General features: G+C 32.7%; 3 protein-coding genes and 1 long non-coding RNA gene across 4 annotated transcripts; 2 read left to right on the top strand and 2 right to left on the bottom strand.

The window, feature by feature from the left end:
* On the bottom strand, nucleotides 1-2,957 carry LOC148629205 (heme-binding protein 1-like). Its single transcript, XM_088546050.1, has 5 exons — nucleotides 2,823-2,957; nucleotides 2,380-2,521; nucleotides 1,725-1,851; nucleotides 1,005-1,182; nucleotides 1-291 (listed from the first exon to the last, which is right to left on the bottom strand). The coding sequence occupies exons 2-5, from the start codon at nucleotides 2,497-2,499 to the stop codon at nucleotides 114-116; spliced, it is 603 nt and encodes a 200-aa protein (XP_088402176.1). The 5' UTR covers nucleotides 2,500-2,521; nucleotides 2,823-2,957; the 3' UTR covers nucleotides 1-113.
* A 6,124-nt stretch (nucleotides 2,958-9,081) lies between these two features.
* Nucleotides 9,082-11,558, top strand: LOC148629204 (uncharacterized). The gene is made up of 3 exons (XR_015915332.1): nucleotides 9,082-9,297; nucleotides 9,665-9,798; nucleotides 11,447-11,558. It is a non-coding gene; the product is annotated as an uncharacterized LOC148629204 (long non-coding RNA).
* LOC148629203 (heme-binding protein 2-like) lies at nucleotides 9,823-15,926 on the bottom strand. Its single transcript, XM_088546036.1, has 5 exons — nucleotides 15,831-15,926; nucleotides 13,572-13,758; nucleotides 12,719-12,848; nucleotides 11,499-11,679; nucleotides 9,823-10,957 (listed from the first exon to the last, which is right to left on the bottom strand). Exons 2-5 carry the CDS (start codon nucleotides 13,755-13,757, stop codon nucleotides 10,783-10,785), a joined length of 672 nt encoding a protein of 223 aa, XP_088402162.1. The 5' UTR covers nucleotide 13,758; nucleotides 15,831-15,926; the 3' UTR covers nucleotides 9,823-10,782.
* A 234-nt stretch (nucleotides 15,927-16,160) lies between these two features.
* On the top strand, nucleotides 16,161-18,672 carry LOC148629202 (heme-binding protein 2-like). Its single transcript, XM_088546022.1, has 4 exons — nucleotides 16,161-16,363; nucleotides 16,788-16,899; nucleotides 17,116-17,245; nucleotides 17,645-18,672. Exons 1-4 carry the CDS (start codon nucleotides 16,272-16,274, stop codon nucleotides 18,004-18,006), a joined length of 696 nt encoding a protein of 231 aa, XP_088402148.1. The 5' UTR covers nucleotides 16,161-16,271; the 3' UTR covers nucleotides 18,007-18,672.
* The last annotated feature ends 38 nt before the right edge of the window (nucleotides 18,673-18,710 follow it).

Genomic DNA, 18,710 nt, shown 5'->3' with positions numbered 1-18,710 from the left:
TAATGTTACAGTTTTATTTCAAACTTTTATCAGTTGTATCACAATTTTGAGATCAAGAAATTAATATAGCTGTTATAATGTTACGTTAAGCTTTTCTATTTCAACTTCTTTGTCTAAAAGGCATAGAACCACACTTCGTTGTAATGGTCGTTTTGATTAGGAGAATCACGATTGTATTCAGCTATGAAGAAAAACGATCCCCAGTATTTCTTTTCGTCATTGATAGCATCCTTTAACTTTTTAGCTTCTGTCAGCCACTCTGGTATAGTCGATACAGCGGATGGAACTGACCTGTAAAAATTCGACAGTACAACTAGGAGCTAGAAATATGATAAAGAACACCAAACATATCTTATTATATTTCTGACCATGCATATGCCGTAGATTTTTTCATGATCAAGATTAGCCAAACCGTTTACTAAAATTCTATTCAATTGAGTACTTCTCCGTCTAAGAATCAGGCAAAATGTATATAAGGTGTGGCACATGAAGGAAAAAACGCAGAGATTTTAATGCATTAACCATTTAATTATACCTGACAACCACCAGAAATAACCATCAAAGTGCTTGTAAAATTTGCCTTTTTAAGATATTGATAGGTCGAAATTAGTTAAATTGCACTACGAAAAAATACCGGGAAAAATTTCCCGCACTCTTTCCCTATATAAGCAGTCAAAAAATATCTACGTCACATATGCTTCAGGGTAAACTTAATCAACTTTTGGTTGTTTTCTAGATGTACTGACTATATTTTAAGCAAAAATGACTAAATTGGGAAAAATGATGTGCCACACATTGCCTGATTCTGACAAAGAATGGTACTTAAAAAGAATAGCTATATCATGACCATGCAACTGACCTATCAAAATATATGAAGATAAACATTTCCTTCCTACGAATATACTTGATGATGACAGCTTCTCAAACTTTAAAATTACATATTTACCACTTTTCAATTGGTAACTGATAAATTCTACCATTTATGTAAAAAGTAAAAATATTACCTGATGTACATGTGTTTTGGTGGAACTTCAGTTTTAGTGATGGTTTTATCATTAGGTTCAGGAGCCGGTGTGGAGGCTGGCTCTATGAACACGAACTGTGTGAAGTTGTTTAATACTGCAGTATCATTTACAGGCCACATCATGGTAACGATGGGAATTGATATTGGTATCGCTGTATCTGTATTTTTTAGATATAGAGATCATACAGATTTAAATAGGTATTTTAGCCAGCACTTTTATCTGGTTGCTAAAACAGTGAATTATAACCGATAAACCAAAACAATCCAAATTTAATAAGAAAATAGGAGGAGTGTGTCTTTTGAGTGGGATTTTTTTCTGCAAAAAGGTACAAATGATGACAAGTCATAATATATTAATACATGTATCTGACAATAGCAAAACAATATAACCACCAGCATTCCCTTGGTGGTACGTCCAAAGTAAACCTAAAAGTCAATCTGAAACTATATCGAGCTCACCTTAATTTTGCCACGTAACTATAGAAAAAAGACTAAAAAAACATATTGGAGATCGCTATAATGTTACATTAGGAAGTATAAACACGAGTGAGTTCAACTATTAGAAATCTTTAAATAAGGAGACGTCTAGAACCTATATAAGACAAATAAACACTGGATTATTTCTGATAATCACCACGACTAAAAGAAAATTGAGGACGAAGTCGGTTAAAAACTATATGAACAGTGTATAGTCACCTACTTTTATTATTATCCCCATTCATGTATTTCCTCAGTCTACTGAATGTGTTTTTTGTAGCATCTTTGTAATTACCAATTGCAGAAGCTTTCATCCAAACAGCATCAGTGTAGAAACGCCTCTCAAAACCCTGAAACAACGCCATAGTACATGTACAGACAAGAATTTAGAAATGGCGTCAATGTTCGGTTTGTTAATTAGGACTATAATTGAATTCTCAGTGATAATGTATGACTACACACAGATGTAGAAAAGCACTTCCCTCAGCTGAAATTCGGAATGTTTCCTGAGAGAGTGACCTCCATATTTTTAATATATTCAATTTATTCTTTATTCTTCTTTTGAATTCTCTTGTTTATACGAACATAAAATGTCACAAATAATAAATGGGCTGTTTATGTATGAGTAAATGTTAAAAATCGTTAAAGACTTAAACAGCGGGTAACATAATAGAGTTGGTCTTCCCATAATTGAATGACCATTACCTGAGGAAGTGTCTTGGGTGATTAACTTTCTGTCTTAATCTAAGTTTGATAGACAGTTTAAAGTTCAATTTACTACCAAGTACCAGAGCAGTTCTTCAGGCGAACGGAAGGTCAATGATACCCTTGAAGCTGACTATATTACTCGCTGTAAAAGATAAACCTACTGAACTTACGTTGCCTGTAAAATCCACTGTGAACTCAGGACATTTATACTCCCCACAAGAAGTGGCATTAAAAGCACTTTCAACACCAAGGAGAGTCAATGCTAAGACAGCTAAGGATTGTAATGCCATATCCACTGGTGTAACCAACTATCTGTATGATAAAATGAAAACGAATTAATTCTAACTGAATCAATTGGCTTTGAATACATGTATACACCATTATAAGTCACTTATGGTAATAAACTAAGTCTCTACAGACTTGCATGTTTAAGCTAAAACAAATACGGTTTTTGTATATTGTTGAACTAATTTATAAGTACAAAGGTCGCTATCCTCACTTGTGTCTCACGCTGTGTATTAAATATATAAACGACGATATGTTCTAAATCAGAAAATGTTCAGCATTTATAATAAAATTCAATTTAAATAGTGCTAAAACATTTGAAGCCTACCTTAGATTAAGCAGCCTACATGTAAAGTAAATGAAATATGCAGTAGATAGTTCAAGCCACCCTATTCGTCAAACTTGACAGATAAAAAAAAAACATTTTAATCTTACAAGTGTGTTATTTTTATCCCCTTCAAATGGCAAATTGGACATTTACAAATGGAAAGTAATAAATAATATCATAAAAATACAAGTTATTGTTGTAATTACTAAATACTATCACATAAACAAGTCTGCTTTACTGTGATACATGCATTTGGTGAAATCGTCCAGAGGATCCTTGAAGGGAACATTGTAATATGAACAACAACAAAAATCAAAATGCAAAGAGATTTTGGAGAAAGGTAAAAATAGCCGAAGGGATGTCATTTTGATGTAGGTTTACCCAAGCCACACCCCCATTATCCACTTATTTCTTTTTTATGATGTGATGATGATGACTTTCCCATGGTAAACTTCTCCTTTCTTAGTGGTGATATACCAAAGTCTCCAACCTATGGAATATACATTCACAGTTAATCCGTTACTATCGTGTCAGCATTTGTATTTTCATTTAATTAGAGCGAATATACTGTCAATAAGTTTCAAAATCAGGAGTTGTTAAGCTTTTGTTATCTACATCATTACAGAAGTTTACGGACGTTATTACAATTTGAAGTCTTTATCTCACAGATAAGATATCTTAAGTTAGATAATCGCATTTTACTCACTTGAAATGTAACGGGTGTCACATAAGGAGCAGGATATGCGTACTCTTCGGGTGTACCTGTTGTCATTCCCGGTTGTTAGTGGTAGTGCTTCAGTTTCTATGTGCTGACTTTTTTCCTTATTTTGCGTTTTTATATGTATATATATTTTACTCTGTAATCTACATTGTGTACGTAGATCATCTTTGTTTCCTGTTTTCATATTTTCGCCATGTGCTTGGATTTCGATGGCTGTTCATTGTCTTCTTGTTTTTTGATGTTCTGTAAGTTTTGCCAATATTTAAGACGTCAATTATTTTCCCCTGGCCGTAACCTCAACTAAGTCTCATAGAGAGACAATCGACAAACAATCTAAAGTCTAAGGGAGATCTCCAGTGAGAATACTTATTGTGAAGAAATTCCTAAAGAAATGTCTCTATGACCATTAGAACAAACGATGATATTTATAAATTGATACATATTTATCAAACAATTCTGCTTAATTCATAAAACACGCAAAACGGAGGAATGAATTAAAATCAATTTTATTAATGCCATAATATAAAATCCTTTAAGGGGACTCATCATTCAGTTGAGTTAGGCAATATAATTCTTAAGCCCTTGTGGTGCACACCCACCCTCGTTTATATCCAACAGCTGCAAGCCGTAGGCTCATCCTGTTATTAATATGACTGGATTACGTAAGGTCTATGTTATGTTTTCAATTTTGAAAAAAAAATAATACGATTTACAACTGTGACCCTTCATAAGTCATATAATTTACATTTCCTTTTATATGATTACAAAATGTTAATGCTCGTAATGTATATGAAAGCAGGCAGACAGTATGCTTTGCCATATATGTTCGGTTTCAGCTACCTCAAGTGTTAAATTAGAATGAAACAGGTGCTCTTTGGTTATACCAAAATGGTCATTAGGTACTGTACTATAATTTCATGTCGCTAAAGGAAGTATTCATTTTTTTGTGGTTCACCAGAACTGGAAGTCTTAAGTTTAAATACATACATCAGAAATTCAATGTACAATTACCACAGAGTGTGTCGAAGGTTTCATGCACTGTCACTCGTTGGTTACTTTCAATGGCGTATGTAGAATCAAAATGATGAAGTAAGTGGGGCGCGTCAGGGATTTCCACTGTCTTCCATCTTTTTGTCGTTTCAACAATCGGTATTAATACGGAATAAAAATCAAGTGTTAACTTTATTTTTATATAGTTTTCGTTAACAAGCAAGATGAAGACATGAGGGAATTATAAAGATATGGGATTCTGATTTCTCTCCAAAGTTACCGTTCTTGTGATCAAGCAACAAGTTATTCACTATTTTTGTCGTTTAGTCAGCCAGTATGGAAATACGGTAATGTCCTTAGCTTCATATCATACTTTGAAACTTTGACCTTGAAACGAATGACAGTAATAAGAAGGCCAATGAGTGTCCATGCTACATCAGTTTTCAAAGATAACATTTTCTAGTATTCATGACAAGTATGCTGCTGTACCAACAGATAAAGCCCAAAGCGACATTTTTTTTGTCAACAATATAATGTTTATTATCGGGAGTAGAGTTAGAAAATAACAGCAGTAATAACCATTCTTCGAAGAAGAGATACCTTGTAAAACCAAAAATTCGCTCTACCCTCTTTTTTCTATACTATAGTATCCAGTCTTACCCAACATTTTTTATTACCGTAGTGGTATCAATTCAATGTTGATCCTAAAAAAAGTCTAAAGATCTTCAAGAATAGCATCAAATCTCATGACTGTCCAAACAATTATACCACTATTCCCATTACTCAGTTCAAATCCGGAGTGAAAAAAATATTATACATCTTTGTTACTCCAAAAATATTTTAGCCATTCATAGTTGTGGCCTTAAATCCTACATATATAGGGCGTCGCTGATGCTCCGTCCATGTTAGGCTGACTTTATAGCTAATCCAAAAGAAGGAACATCGTTTATGACGTATTGTCTTCAAACAGTCCTAGTTTCGGGAAAATTATACATCATATCTGTCCAAAAGAAATTGAGATAAAAGACACTACAGACTCTTTGAAGTCAGCTTCATATATTGACCTACACTCAGAGATCGACGGAAACGGAAAAAGCACGACTAAGCTATACGACAATCGCGATTACTTCATATTTCGTATTGTCAACGTTCCTTTAATCTGTGACAACATCCCTTCAGCACCTTGTTGCGTATGGAGTTTTCAGATCGCATACGTTATGTCGAAGCTTGCAAAAACTACGTGGTCTGTTTTACCCTTCTAGACTTCTTAAAATTTGGCTTCTGGAACCGGGTTATGTTGCTATGAGACTTGAGTAATCACTGTGGAAGTCTTGGTCGTCATCAAGAACTCGTGAATCGTTATGGTGTATCTATCAGCACTATGATAACCGATTTGTTCACCATGTCAGAGTTTTCTTTTTTCCATTCGTCTACCCAGGACGTGACATTTTATTTCAAATTTGGCGGGTGTTTCAAGAAAAGCATGCTCCCAGTTTTTACTGGAGTCTGGGTTGCTCATTTATATTTTTTGCTTTGTACGTGTTATTTTATTTTTATTTCCGGTTATTTGTTGCGTTTATTTGGTTTTCTCTGTCTTGTCTTTAATCTAGGAATATATTCTTTTTGATTTCCGCTTAAATTGAACTATATCAAGAACGAGTTTAAACTGGAAACTTATTTCTATTAGACTTTAATGACAAAGAACCCACGATCTACACACAAAAATAAAGAAAAAACAACGCATAAACTTAGCTTTAAAGTAAACCAGCAACTTGAATCCACCAAAAACAAAGCAACATGGAGCAGGTTGAAGCGTCCTCCGGTTTTTAGATTCACCTGAGTGTACGTTATGTCTACTTGACTTCGGAAAAGAATGGTTCCAGGAAAGGAATAATATTGTTATTTTTTAGATGAAAACATTGTATGACTCGGTATTTACTTATATTATTGCGGATCATTTAACTTAAATAGTTCTTTACTAATAAAATAAAATGCTTAACAGGGTGCAGATTGATACGACCACAGAGGTTGAACCTTGGTCAGTTGGGACAAGTATTGACACATTCGAACTTGATGAAGCCCCGAATTTTCATTGGGATTAATAAGATTCCGACAAAACGTAAATAACCCGAGAACTCTAAACTGTAATTAAACAAAGGGAATAAGAAATGTGTGCAAGTTAAAAAAAGATGCTAAACCTCATTTTTTAATTCTTAATAGGGGAGCACAATAACTCTTTATACCCACCAAAACCTTCCTTCGAGATATGGAACCTTATCATGCAATGTCATAAAGATGCAATCCCTTTTGATTTTTTTTTTGTCCAGAAACCAGGTAATATTAGTTTTTGTATATTTTAGCTCCTGATTTCAAAATTGTTCCAGTCACAACTAAGATTTTCTATTTTGGTATGGCGCCTTTCGGTGCGTATTTCCAATTATATCCATACACTTATTCTTTAAGTTATTGTCCAGACATCAGGAAAATGCTTGTTTAAGGTTCCTCTGTGACCCTTCAATGTGAACAATCCAAGTCACAACCCTAAGTATCAATCACCTTTTTATGGATAGGCACATTGTGTCATAATTTCGAAGAGATTTTTCTTCAAATAACTGTCCGGATTTCAGGAAAATGCTTGTGTTTTTTAACCTTTTTGGCCTCACACCAATCAAGCTACTTTCTTAGAACCATGGAAGAGAAATGAGCAATTGAACTGTAGACAAACTGAATTAAACAACGACTGGTTTGGGCACATTTGAAATCGGACCAAAAATAAGCAAAGGCTCTTAAGAGCCTGAATCGCTCACCTGCTTAATATTTTTGCCTTTCAAAGGCCATAACTTTAACAAGGAGTTGTCTGACAATTTGACTCAAAAAAAGATGCTACATCAACAATTAAAACAATAATACCCAACATGTCTTTTTCTACATCGATTATATGCAAAATATTTAATATTTAGGTTCATGTTGACGTATTTTTTTCATTGGTACGGTGGCAATTTTCAACCTAATCGGACTTGGAAAATTTCAAATATTTATTACTTGGGCTCATTAAAAAAGCTAAGACACTATATACATGTATTTGAATATACAAAAATTACAATAACGTGTGATATAAAAGAAATTCTGAAATTCTGAAAATTCCTCTTTTTTTCAATTTTTTCAGTAATTGCCATCCCAAAAGAAACATCTAAGCGCCTGAATTGAATCATATATTTTGGATACACCATTATCTTAAGTATGAATGCTTTAAATGTGAGTTATACGGTGTCAGTATGCTGTGAATGAGAACTCTGTTTAATACTGAGACCAGTTTTTAAGGAGTAGTTTTAATATTTTTTGAAAACTCTTTCCTGAAAATTAGTTTTTCGAGGTTTAGGTAGGAAATTCAAATTATCTATCGAAAGATACCAATTTTGAGACGTTTTAGTTGAGCAATAATTTGAAGAGACGAATTTGTGTTACTTTTTACGCAAAAAAAAATTGAAAATCTTTTAGCTTTTTTGGATAAATTCTGACTGCCAAAATTTATCCAAAGAACCCCAGAAGTATAGATTGAGATAATACTAAACAGAAAACACCAAATAAGCCATTTTCTACATTAGCATAAATACTCTAGGGGTTTTGACATTGAAAAACATGTCAATTTAAGCAATTTTTCGGTGGGATAGGGTACATTTTTCTTTTCATTTAATGCCCCTAAACCCAAAGTGTTTTCGCAATTTTCTTGATACCGTTGTAAAGCAAATACATTGGGCTACATGATGATACATATATATGTCAGTTTACTTCGTTATGTTGAAAGAAGAAGTTCGAAGAATCATAAATAGATTTTTGCCTCAACGAGGTACAAAAAGTAAAAAAAAATACAATAATGCTTCAGTTTATTTTTTGGCGTCAAAAAGATTCGTAAATGAGAGGTATATGGGTACCTGAAAATCATATTTTGGTTGATGAATGGGGGGTGCACGGGGGTTATCTCAGCCCACGTACTACATATTTTGCCACGGATTAAAAATCTCCACATCAGTTCTATGCAGAATACCCTCAGGTCAGGAACACTCATACCAAGTTTGAATCTGATTGGTCTTGTAGTTTCAGAGAAGAGTTTTGAAAAATTGTTATCGACGACGACGGACGACGACAACAACGGTCGCCAAGTGATGGCAATATCTCACATGGCCAGGTGAGCTAAGAAGTAGATTTGTTTGGGGTGAGGTCTCTTTGACCCCTTATAACTCGAAAACGGGAAGAGATATCTGAAATCTGATTGAAAAACGCACGCATGTACTTTCATAAGGAATCAAAAAAACAAAAACAAACAAACAAACTAAATCAGACCAAAAATTAAAACGTTACTTTCGTAGCCAATTTACTCCAACAATATTCAAAAGGAACAGATTATCATCTTAATAATTCATTGAAAAATGCTTTTTGTAATCAATTAAAATGATAACACCCATTTTCCTCCATTTGACCCCTTATTTCCGGAAGGGGAGGGGCAAAAACCTTCAAAAACCACTACTGTAGCGCCATCCGCCGGTCCCCAAGAACAATGTATGAAAATTTCAAAAAGATAAAATTTTTACTATAGTTTTCGTAAATAAACTAAATTTGAATGCCGCTAACGACGACGACGACGACGACAACAGGGTGATACCAATATAGGACGATTTTTTTTTTGCGGTCGTATAAGAATAATAAATCATGAGTTGATGGATGGCCTTACATTTAAGTGAACAACATATCTGCTCAATTATCATGGTAAAGTAACGATTACCGGTATTACGTTTAATTCTCAATAAGGGATTTTTCAAAGCTTCATATTTTCTTCTTTGTCACCCATTATTGTCAAATTTTAAAACACCCAAGAAAGTCATATAGGAATATTTTTCTTTGATTTTTACAGATTACCATTACAGGTATCCATAAGATAACCTGCAAAAAATGGAAAATGGAAATCTTGTTTCATTCTATATATCAATGCTGTATTTTGTATTAGGCTGTCCTATCAGGTATGCTTAAATCATACATGTATAATTGGAGGGTATTGTCTTGTTGCTAAAATACTGTGTGAGACCTCTGCCATCAACATGCTTATGCTTATGCTTATCCTCTGTTCCTTTTGTAGTATGACATTTTTTCTACAAAATCCCGGAGATACATGCACTTTCATACTGACGTTGATAGAGCCATACCATAAAATGACCAAATTTTTTTCTGTATCAGAAGTGACAACACTGTATCATTTAATCACAGATTCAGGTGAGAATATATTCAAGCCATAACTAATACAAACATATCTTTATTTAAAAAAAAATGAAAATGTTCAGAAACTGCACCAATAAACATATACCTTCAGTTCTTCAACTTTACATATACAACATACAAATTTATTGGAATGATTAATACAATACCAATATATTATGGGAAATAGAGGGGAAAAAAGTCTTCAAAATATGTCAAAAATTTTTATAAAAAAAGTTCATACAAATCAAATATCAAAACAAATTGTAATCCTCTTGATGTATATAAATATGAATGCCATCTATTACCATGTGCTCACCATTGACACAATGATATAATGAGAAAGTACTATTTTCAACACTTAGTCAACAGAAAATATAAAGAGACAACCCTTTAAATCATATACAAGGGACTATAGAAATTGTTAAAATATATCATTAATGATAACATATAAAAAAACATGTATTCAGAAATCAAATCTGTAGTGCACTGTAGTTTGCTAAAATGCCAATTCATTTTGAAATATGAGCAATGAAATTTAGATTTTAACAGCACTGTTAGTACTAAAAAGCCAAAAATCTCCTTTTTTCTAACTTGAAACACAGAAGATTTTAGTCTAATATATATGTATAAATATGGTGTCATTTGAAAGTCAAATGCTGAGACATATCCAAACTAGAGCAAGAATATTGTATTGCACTGAAGCACCCAAAATCACTTACGATGTAAGCCATACCTTAATAGAGCCACATGCCTAATTTGAAATCAATCCATCCATTGGGAATCAAGATTACTGTGAAAAAAATTATGACGGACAAGGTGATTCCAATATACCACCCACTCATTGAGTAAGGGTATAAAATATATAATGAATTTAAACAGATCATTCTATAACATATCCGATTGTTTCCTCAGAAAGCTGAAATCTCAAATGTTGAAAGCCCACAAAATTTGAATTGTTTTTAATGTTTCTAGGATATTTGTTTCGGATATTGCATACACTTATTTCGCAATGAACCATATTTCATTATGTCTGTTCAACAGTTGGAAAGGGCTATTATATCCAGCTGTGAAGAAGAAATCAGATCTGTATTTACTGGAGTCATCGATAGATTTCACAAGCTTCTGTGCATTCTCTACCCATTCTCCTTCAGTAAGAACATATCCTCCAAACTGCCTGTAATTAAATACAATTATATACATATATAATATGTGGACTGATTTCAAAATTTGGCAACTGAAAATTAGGCTAAAACCGATTGTAGTTCAATCATGACTTGGTATATATTGGAAGATTAAACATTCCATGTTAATCAATCCCTACAAAGCATTTTTACAACAAATAAAGTGAGCATATACTTACACTTCATTCTAAAAAATCCACATTTAATTAAGTGAGATTTTATTTTTTTTTTTAATTTCTTATTCAAGCCCAAAGTTTTTGCCTATTAGCACTATTGGAACTAAAATAAAAATTTTTAAAAATTAGTAACTAAAAATATGACAACTGTGTCCTGAACTATTTTCATTTCAAGTGTCTTAACCATTTAACAAATTTGATTAAATTTAAGAAATGTATTCAGTCTTGATAAATGCATGGTGCTTTCAAGGGGGAGATAATCAAACTTAACGATATGTAGACTACCAGTATTATTTTAAAATTCAGAACAATGTACTGGCAATAAAGAAGTACAGAACCTACAATACATTAGACTTACCTGACATATGCCCTGAAGTGTTGTGGATCATTTTCCAGGAAAACTGAAGGATCAGATGGCATGGGTGGTTCTTTTACCTTCTTTGAGATGTAAAAGGACATTGTAAAGTTGTTATCACAAGCTGGGCCTTGTCCAGGGATGAGCCTGACCAGAACTGGAGCTGTCATTGCTATCTTCTCCTCTACAAAAATAAAAGTAAAATATTTGTACATTTGTTCATTTATGAATGATGCACGATTTTACTGCCTTCGTCCGATTTTGTTGATTTCAGATATTTGCCCACTATTTCCAAGTTGTTCGCTGCACTTGCAGCATGATACTTGGTTAGAAATGAATGATTTCACCTTAAAATAAGGTATTATTTGAAATTGAAATCATTTTAGAATTAAGAAAATATGCAAAAAAATTAGTTATTAAACTCGCTCCTACTAAGGGGGTTAGTCGCAGTCATGCCATCATGAGTAAGGGAGGTTAGTAAGTTTTCATTGCCTTTTGATATCCAACTTAACTTCTACTTAAGCCATGCCAGCATAGATAAGCCCCTAAGTAAGAATTAGTTTTATAACTCTTTTTTTTTCATTTTCTTAACTCAAAAATAATTCCAAATTCAAAATACCTTGTTCTAATGCCAATGCTGGTCATAAATGTGTCTGTGTCCTTATTTGACTTTTAACTTTATTTTGAAGATGTGTCACCGTTCTGTTACCTTGGATTTTATTACTTTCGTTGTAGGGGCTTTTTAGAGCTTACTTAAAAGTGGTGATCTCTGTATTTACTACTTTCATAAGGGTTATAGGATGGTGCATTTGTTGTGTTTCACCATATCTGTACCATTTTCTATAAATGTAGTAAAAAGACCTCTGAAGTATGACTGATTCCTTTTTTCACTATTTAGTCTTGATTTTTTATTGAGGTCATTTTCACCTATACACTTTGATAATATCTCATTTTCAGCCATGAGTTTTGGCAAATTCTAAAGGTCGTTCTGATAAATACTAGAAGATGAAAAAGATACACAAAATCTTGTACAAGTAACAAAGAAAATTTAAAAAAATATTTGCACTTGTGAGGCAAAACTGCTATAAATGAAGTAAATAACTGTCGGACTAATTTTGAAAAACAAGATGCATGTACATGGCCTTATTTTTCTCGTTCTAGAAAAAAAAAATATGCTAAATAGCTTTGATCCACAGTATGAAGAATCATATAATTACACATACTCTTCTTGTTCTCTCCCTGAATATAGTCAAACAGTTTCATAAACATATCTCTAGTTGATTTCTTATAGTCAACTCCTGTCATAGATGTCCAAACCCATGCTGTTGGTCCGTACTCTCTTAATTCATAACCCTAGAATATAAAAAAAAGATCTCAATGTGAATTATTTGTTCATTGTGCAAGAATGACTAGGAGGAATTCTCTACTGGAAACTAGATACTAGAGGCTCTAAAGAGATGGAATTGCTCACCTGGCAAAAGCCATGTTCTATTTTTTGTAAAAGCTCCCTAGGTTTTTCTTCGATAAAATTCCTAATGCTCATATCTAAGTAACAATCCTATCAACTTTCATTCAATTCTCTGGAAAAGATTTTTGAAAAAAAAATTTTCAAAATGGGCAATAATTCCAAAATGGGACGACAGATTTTCAGACAAATTTAACCACAGATAGATTTCCCTATACCAAACACTTAAACCCAAATGGATTTTGACCAAGCCATTTAATTTGGTTTATTTTGTGCAAAATCTTGGCAAAAATGAGGTGACAGCCTGGGCCTCCCTTTATTACATTTCTGTTTTAGAACCCCACTACCTATAAACATAGATTTGATGAGATCCTCAAGCCTCAAATATGTGCTGATACATATGGTTGATTGAATAAACCAGCACTTTGACACATGGTGGAATAGACAATTTTGCGCTGAGGGATAGTTGATGAGCATGCTTGAAGAATGCTCAAAATACATTTCCACATATAACATTCTTTTGTACTACTCAAGTCAAGCCTGAACTTGTAGGAAGTAAATGTGATGCATGCTCTTTTTATGAACTCACTAAAGGGTCTTTACTTAATTACCTTTCCAGCTTCAACTACTGAGTATTCTGGACAATCAAGTTTGTTACAAAATTCAGGCTTTTTTGCAACAAGCTTCTCATTGGGAAGAAATTCATGAATAAAGTTTGATTCTTTGGGTTGAAAGTATAAGGTGTTTCCATGAATACATCCTAGCAGGATACTAAGAACTGTAAGGCTCATCAACATCCTAAAAACATTTCGAAAAAAAATTCTATAGAATATGATATCCATGTGTTTTATACTTCATACAAAAAAACACTAATTCCTATTCGATAAGTATTAAGTGTTATTTCGATCTATTGAATTCTTTCCACATGTAGCTCTGCTCCCTTAAATAATAATTAGTTACCATATATCACCATGAAATATCATGATATACATATATCTCCCTCTAGACCTGAAATGCCCTTCCTTGTGCATTTGCACATCCTTTTCATTTAAGATGAAATGAATAGGAGAGTTTGCCAATCTCATTAGTGATGTTACATTCACTAATTTTCTTATCATTAAGTGTCAAATTGGTTGGCAAATATCCAATTTGGGTTCTGTAAAATGTTTCTTTATAGATAAAATAATTCATATTTTGAGTGAGAATTTATACCTCTATTATTTGAAGCGATAATCATACATAAAAATCTATTTTTTTTTTAAATGTAATGCTCATATAACCTAATTACTGAATATTTATTTAAAAATTCTGTGAATAAAAAGAATTTTATTGGCAGAGTAGGGAACCAAATGAATTTTTCAATTATCTTAAAATAAACAAAAAAAGTTATGATGATTTAAAGTTGATGCCCATGCCACTCAATGGATTTTTTGCCAACAAAAACCAAATCACAGGTAAGTGATGCCATCACGAAGAACTTTCCTATAGTGGAAGTGTAAATCTTTGTTTTTTGGCTAACCCAAATAATCCAGTCATTATATTATGATCACAACAATCACTCCATTAACAATGACATTTTTCTCCAGCATACTGTCTATAGCCTGGTCATATTCAGACTGCAGAAAATGAGGAACCTTACAAGGTGGTTCCCAAACTGGCATTGCATTTTGTACGTTAATGGAATGCTTTATGACATTTGTTCTACCAAAGTCTTTATCATGTTTGGAGAATAAGGAAAAAAAACTTTCTCAAAAAGATTCTGACTTGTTTTGCTTGTTCTTCAGAAAGATCCCTAACAGTTTTGTCATAAAGGACCTGTAAGTGGTCAGGAACCGTTTCATCAAGCTCGTTTGCTTTATTTTCAAGATTTCCTCGAAAAAAGTAGTGGATAGAGAGCACTGAATTATTCAAGTTATTCTTCCGCTATTTTGATTTTTTTTAAATGTAAAATACTTGTAAATTCCATAACAGTTAGACTTATACTTCATCTGAGGATCTGCAACAATTACATTTGAGTTTGAATTCCCAAAAGTTTCTTTAAGGTTATGCACATTTACGTAAAGGTGTGAGGTATTGAAAAGGGTATTCTATGGCAATCTGTTGTGGAATTTATTCCCCATTTATTGATATTATAAATATTTAATGACATGTTGATAAATATTATCAAAATGTTAATAATTAATTATCAACATGTGCATAAATGATTAATTGATATTAATAAATAGATGGATTATTAACATGTTATTAAATATTAATTAATGTGTTATTAAATCTTATTCCACATTACGCAATATCCAATAAAATAAGCAATAAGAAACACTTTTCTGGCCACCTATAGTGGTATCCTCTTTATAAACACGCTAATGTTTCATCTATCTATTGATATCAATAAATGATTTAATAACATGTTAATATTTATTAATGTGTTAATAAACTGTACAATTTATTGTTAACAATAATAATCCTGAATTCATGTATCAATAATTTATTTATTGATACCAATAAATAATTTATTGATATTAATAAATAGGTCATAAATTCCACAACGGCTGGCCACAGTATTTCGTAATACTGAGTATAATGTAACACATATTGCCTGCAGCAAAGGGTGACACCTCGAGTAACACACTCAGAAAATAAATTACCCTCGACTGCGTCCCGGATGATACATCTTCATAGTGTGTTACTTCAGCGTATTACCCTCTACTGCAGGTTATAATTTATAAAAGTAAAATAGTATATTTTATACGAAAAATCCCTGATTACAGGTCTATGGCACATGATATCATCAAAATTTACATCGTCTTTCTTGAAAATACCTAGATAAATCAAAATATTTCTATTATAGTACGACATTTTCATTTACTTACTTTGAAAGTTGGCGGCTTAGATAATCAACAGTAGAAGAGTTATGCAACTAAACAGGTGCTCGGGTACCGGATGTTTTTCTGATCTATTCTACTTTGCTTTTAAGGGGATGATAAATTTAACAAATTGCATATACATATTGTATAAGAATTTGCTCGCACTACTAGTTAGTTAAATATTAAAACCAGAATGTTTCTATAGGAAGGTATACGTATAAATACAAACTTTTTCTGCTACTTCAATTTATTGACACTTTTAAAGAAACGATTTTTACCTGTTGACAAAATGGAATTGTCCATATTAAATATTTACCCACGTGTGGTTTCACGTGGTAATGTAAACAAGTTATACAAGTCCGAAATAGTGACCAGGTGACCAATAAAGATCACGAGTTCGTTTTTATAACACCAAAAGAAAGTTTTTATTCTAATTGCATAAGATTGATGCTATTGAACAGATTTTGTATAAAAAGGCTGATTAGTGATCGCTGTCTTAATCTACCTACTGCACCTAACCCATTTGCTGACTTAACAAGGTAAGGAAACCTTGTACATAATGTACGTAAAATCAGACCTAGATATACAATTATTATATGTGTATTATATCTCTCTGTTAAAATCCAGCGTTAAAATCAACAAAAACATATGAAACTTTGGGTACCACCCCTTGCACACAGTGGTAAGTTATTTTACATAAGATTAAAATGTATGTCATATTTTAGCTATTATAAGTGGACTATTTACTATACCACATGCATTTGTTTCATATAAAAAAATTGGTGGTCACCAATTTGACAAAATGAAATGAATGCCTGTATATTATACATCATTTGATGTGTAAGACCACTGGTTCAATTGGGAGAGCCATAGATAATCAAGGGCGAAACGTGTAGTACATTAACATGTGCATTCTATTTATGAATAAGTCAGCTTTAACTCCTTTTTGATAAATTTTTGTAGAGAAACTCCAAAGATGACCAGTTTATTAAAAGCTGTTGGATCTGCTGTCACTGGAAAATTTCTTGAAAAACCTCTATTTGAGAGCAAGTCCAATCCTAATGAGATACAAAATGTGAGTTAAAAAAAAACAAATACAGCTGTATGAGCCAGATATAAACACCTATTTCTTCAAGTACATAAATAATTTATAACTGAAAAATACACTTTGAAAGAAGTGACTTACTTGTAGATGCTTTGCAATGTTATGAACTGAAAGTTTAGTTTTTTTTATTACAAAAAATTTTACTAACTTCATTATACAAGTACATGTATTACCGTACATCTACAGGGACTTGAAGAACGTCATTATGTTGCATCAAAATGGGTCAGCACAACAATAGAAGGAATGAGTCATGAAAACGCTAGAGAAATAGGATTTCAAAGGCTATTCAAATACATAACTGGAAATAATGAACAAAGTAAGAACAAAATTGTACCTATAAATACAGATAGTGTTTTGAATGTTGAACCCCATCTCTTATACATTAAGTAAATATTAAATATATGTGTGATGTTTGACAGGTTCGTAATTGTGTATTTCCAAACAGTAAAATATTAGATATCAATCTTACTGGACTTTATATGAGGCAGGTGTAAGTTGTAACAGGTTGGAACTAGTAAAGACCTTACGAAATGTACCGATACTTGTATTACAGATTAACTTTCTGTCAAACTTAAAATGCCTCTATGGTTAAAGGTAAAATTTGTATTGAATACAATTATTGAGCTATGCACTCTATTAAGAATTTGAAACTATTTTTTCTCTAATTTTTCTTGTAAGCAGTTGCAATGGCTTCATTACATTTATTCTATTCCAGGCCTGAAAGTTGATATGACAGCACCAGTGACAACTAAAATTGTTCCAGGTGCAGGACCTAATTGTGAAAATTCATTTACAGTTTCATTTTATATACCCAAGGAACACCAGGATAAACCTCCCAAACCCTCAGCATCTGATGTATTTATAGAGGAAAGGCCTGCTATGGATGTTTATGTCACATCATTTGGCGGTTTTGCTAAAGAAAATGACTGGCTGTCTGAAGCCAAGTCTCTAACTGATAAGATCAATGACTCCAGTAAAATAAGGCCAGACATGTGGTTTACTGCAGGGTACAACAGTCCTTTCCAACTGGTGGGAAGAACCAATGAAGTATGGCTGGTTAAAAACAGTGACAAATAACTTATGTAAGAATTCTCCCAGCACAGTGCTCATTGCCATGGCACAACGCTTGAGGCTTTTCTCCCAAATTATAGTACAGTGCTCATAATGTATTCTTACTAAAGTTTTTTTTCTGATAGCACAGTGCTAATGCAATAATGTATTCTTACTAAAGTTTTTTTTTCTGATTTCACAGTGCTAATGCGGTACAAAGTACATTGCTATAATGGGAGAACATGGTAGTAACAAATGAACAATGCATATGTACATGATTAGATGGTGAGAAAGATAGCACAGTGCTAATGCAATACGAAGTACAGTGCTATAATGGGAGAACATGGTAGTAACAAATGAACAATGTATATGTACATGATTAGATGGTAAGAAAGAGTTCACTTCAAGGTGGAAATGAGAGTTTTTCTACCTGTGGTGCTTTGTGTAAATGGGATTGGAATGTTGTAGAGTTGATCATGGTATGGTATTTCAATAATATAAGCAGATATTGATGCAGATTTGTAATTCAGTAGTTGTTTGCACACAGCATATGTACTTACAGCATTGTCTTGCAAGAATTTTACTGTTTACTGATTTATAAATCTTTTCTTCTCATGTATTTATTATGTCATGGTAGTTTATATGAACATTCTGGTACATGAATATTATCATTAAAATGTGCCATAAAGCTTATTAGAGTTTCTGTCCTCCAATACCAGTACTGAACAATT

This window comes from Perna viridis, chromosome 1 (assembly GCF_037379345.1).
Source record: "Perna viridis isolate PV_CMFRI_1.1 ecotype Kerala chromosome 1, ASM3737934v1, whole genome shotgun sequence".
NCBI classification, from domain to species: Eukaryota; Metazoa; Mollusca; class Bivalvia; order Mytilida; family Mytilidae; genus Perna; species Perna viridis.
This window is presented reverse-complemented; position numbering and strand designations above follow the sequence as displayed.

What these genes read in the sequence shown, in the direction of transcription:
- LOC148629205 (XM_088546050.1), bottom strand. Translation starts at nt 2,499, where the DNA reads ATGGCATTACAATCCTTAGCTGTCTTAGCATTGACTCTCCTTGGTGTT. An exon ending in CAGTGGATTTTACAGGCAAC is followed by an intron (nt 1,852 to 2,379) that starts GTAAGTTCAGTA and finishes GCGTTGTTTCAG; the next exon opens with GGTTTTGAGAGGCGTTTCTA. An exon ending in CCAAAACACATGTACATCAG is followed by an intron (nt 292 to 1,004) that starts GTAATATTTTTA and finishes GAATTTTTACAG; the next exon opens with GTCAGTTCCATCCGCTGTAT.
- LOC148629203 (XM_088546036.1), bottom strand. Translation starts at nt 13,757, where the DNA reads ATGTTGATGAGCCTTACAGTTCTTAGTATCCTGCTAGGATGTATTCAT. An exon ending in CAGTAGTTGAAGCTGGAAAG is followed by an intron (nt 12,849 to 13,571) that starts GTAATTAAGTAA and finishes TTTATATTCTAG; the next exon opens with GGTTATGAATTAAGAGAGTA. An exon ending in CACTTCAGGGCATATGTCAG is followed by an intron (nt 10,958 to 11,498) that starts GTAAGTCTAATG and finishes ATTTAATTACAG; the next exon opens with GCAGTTTGGAGGATATGTTC.
- LOC148629202 (XM_088546022.1), top strand. Translation starts at nt 16,272, where the DNA reads ATGCTATTGAACAGATTTTGTATAAAAAGGCTGATTAGTGATCGCTGT. An exon ending in CCATTTGCTGACTTAACAAG is followed by an intron (nt 16,364 to 16,787) that starts GTAAGGAAACCT and finishes AAATTTTTGTAG; the next exon opens with AGAAACTCCAAAGATGACCA. An exon ending in ATCCTAATGAGATACAAAAT is followed by an intron (nt 16,900 to 17,115) that starts GTGAGTTAAAAA and finishes GTACATCTACAG; the next exon opens with GGACTTGAAGAACGTCATTA.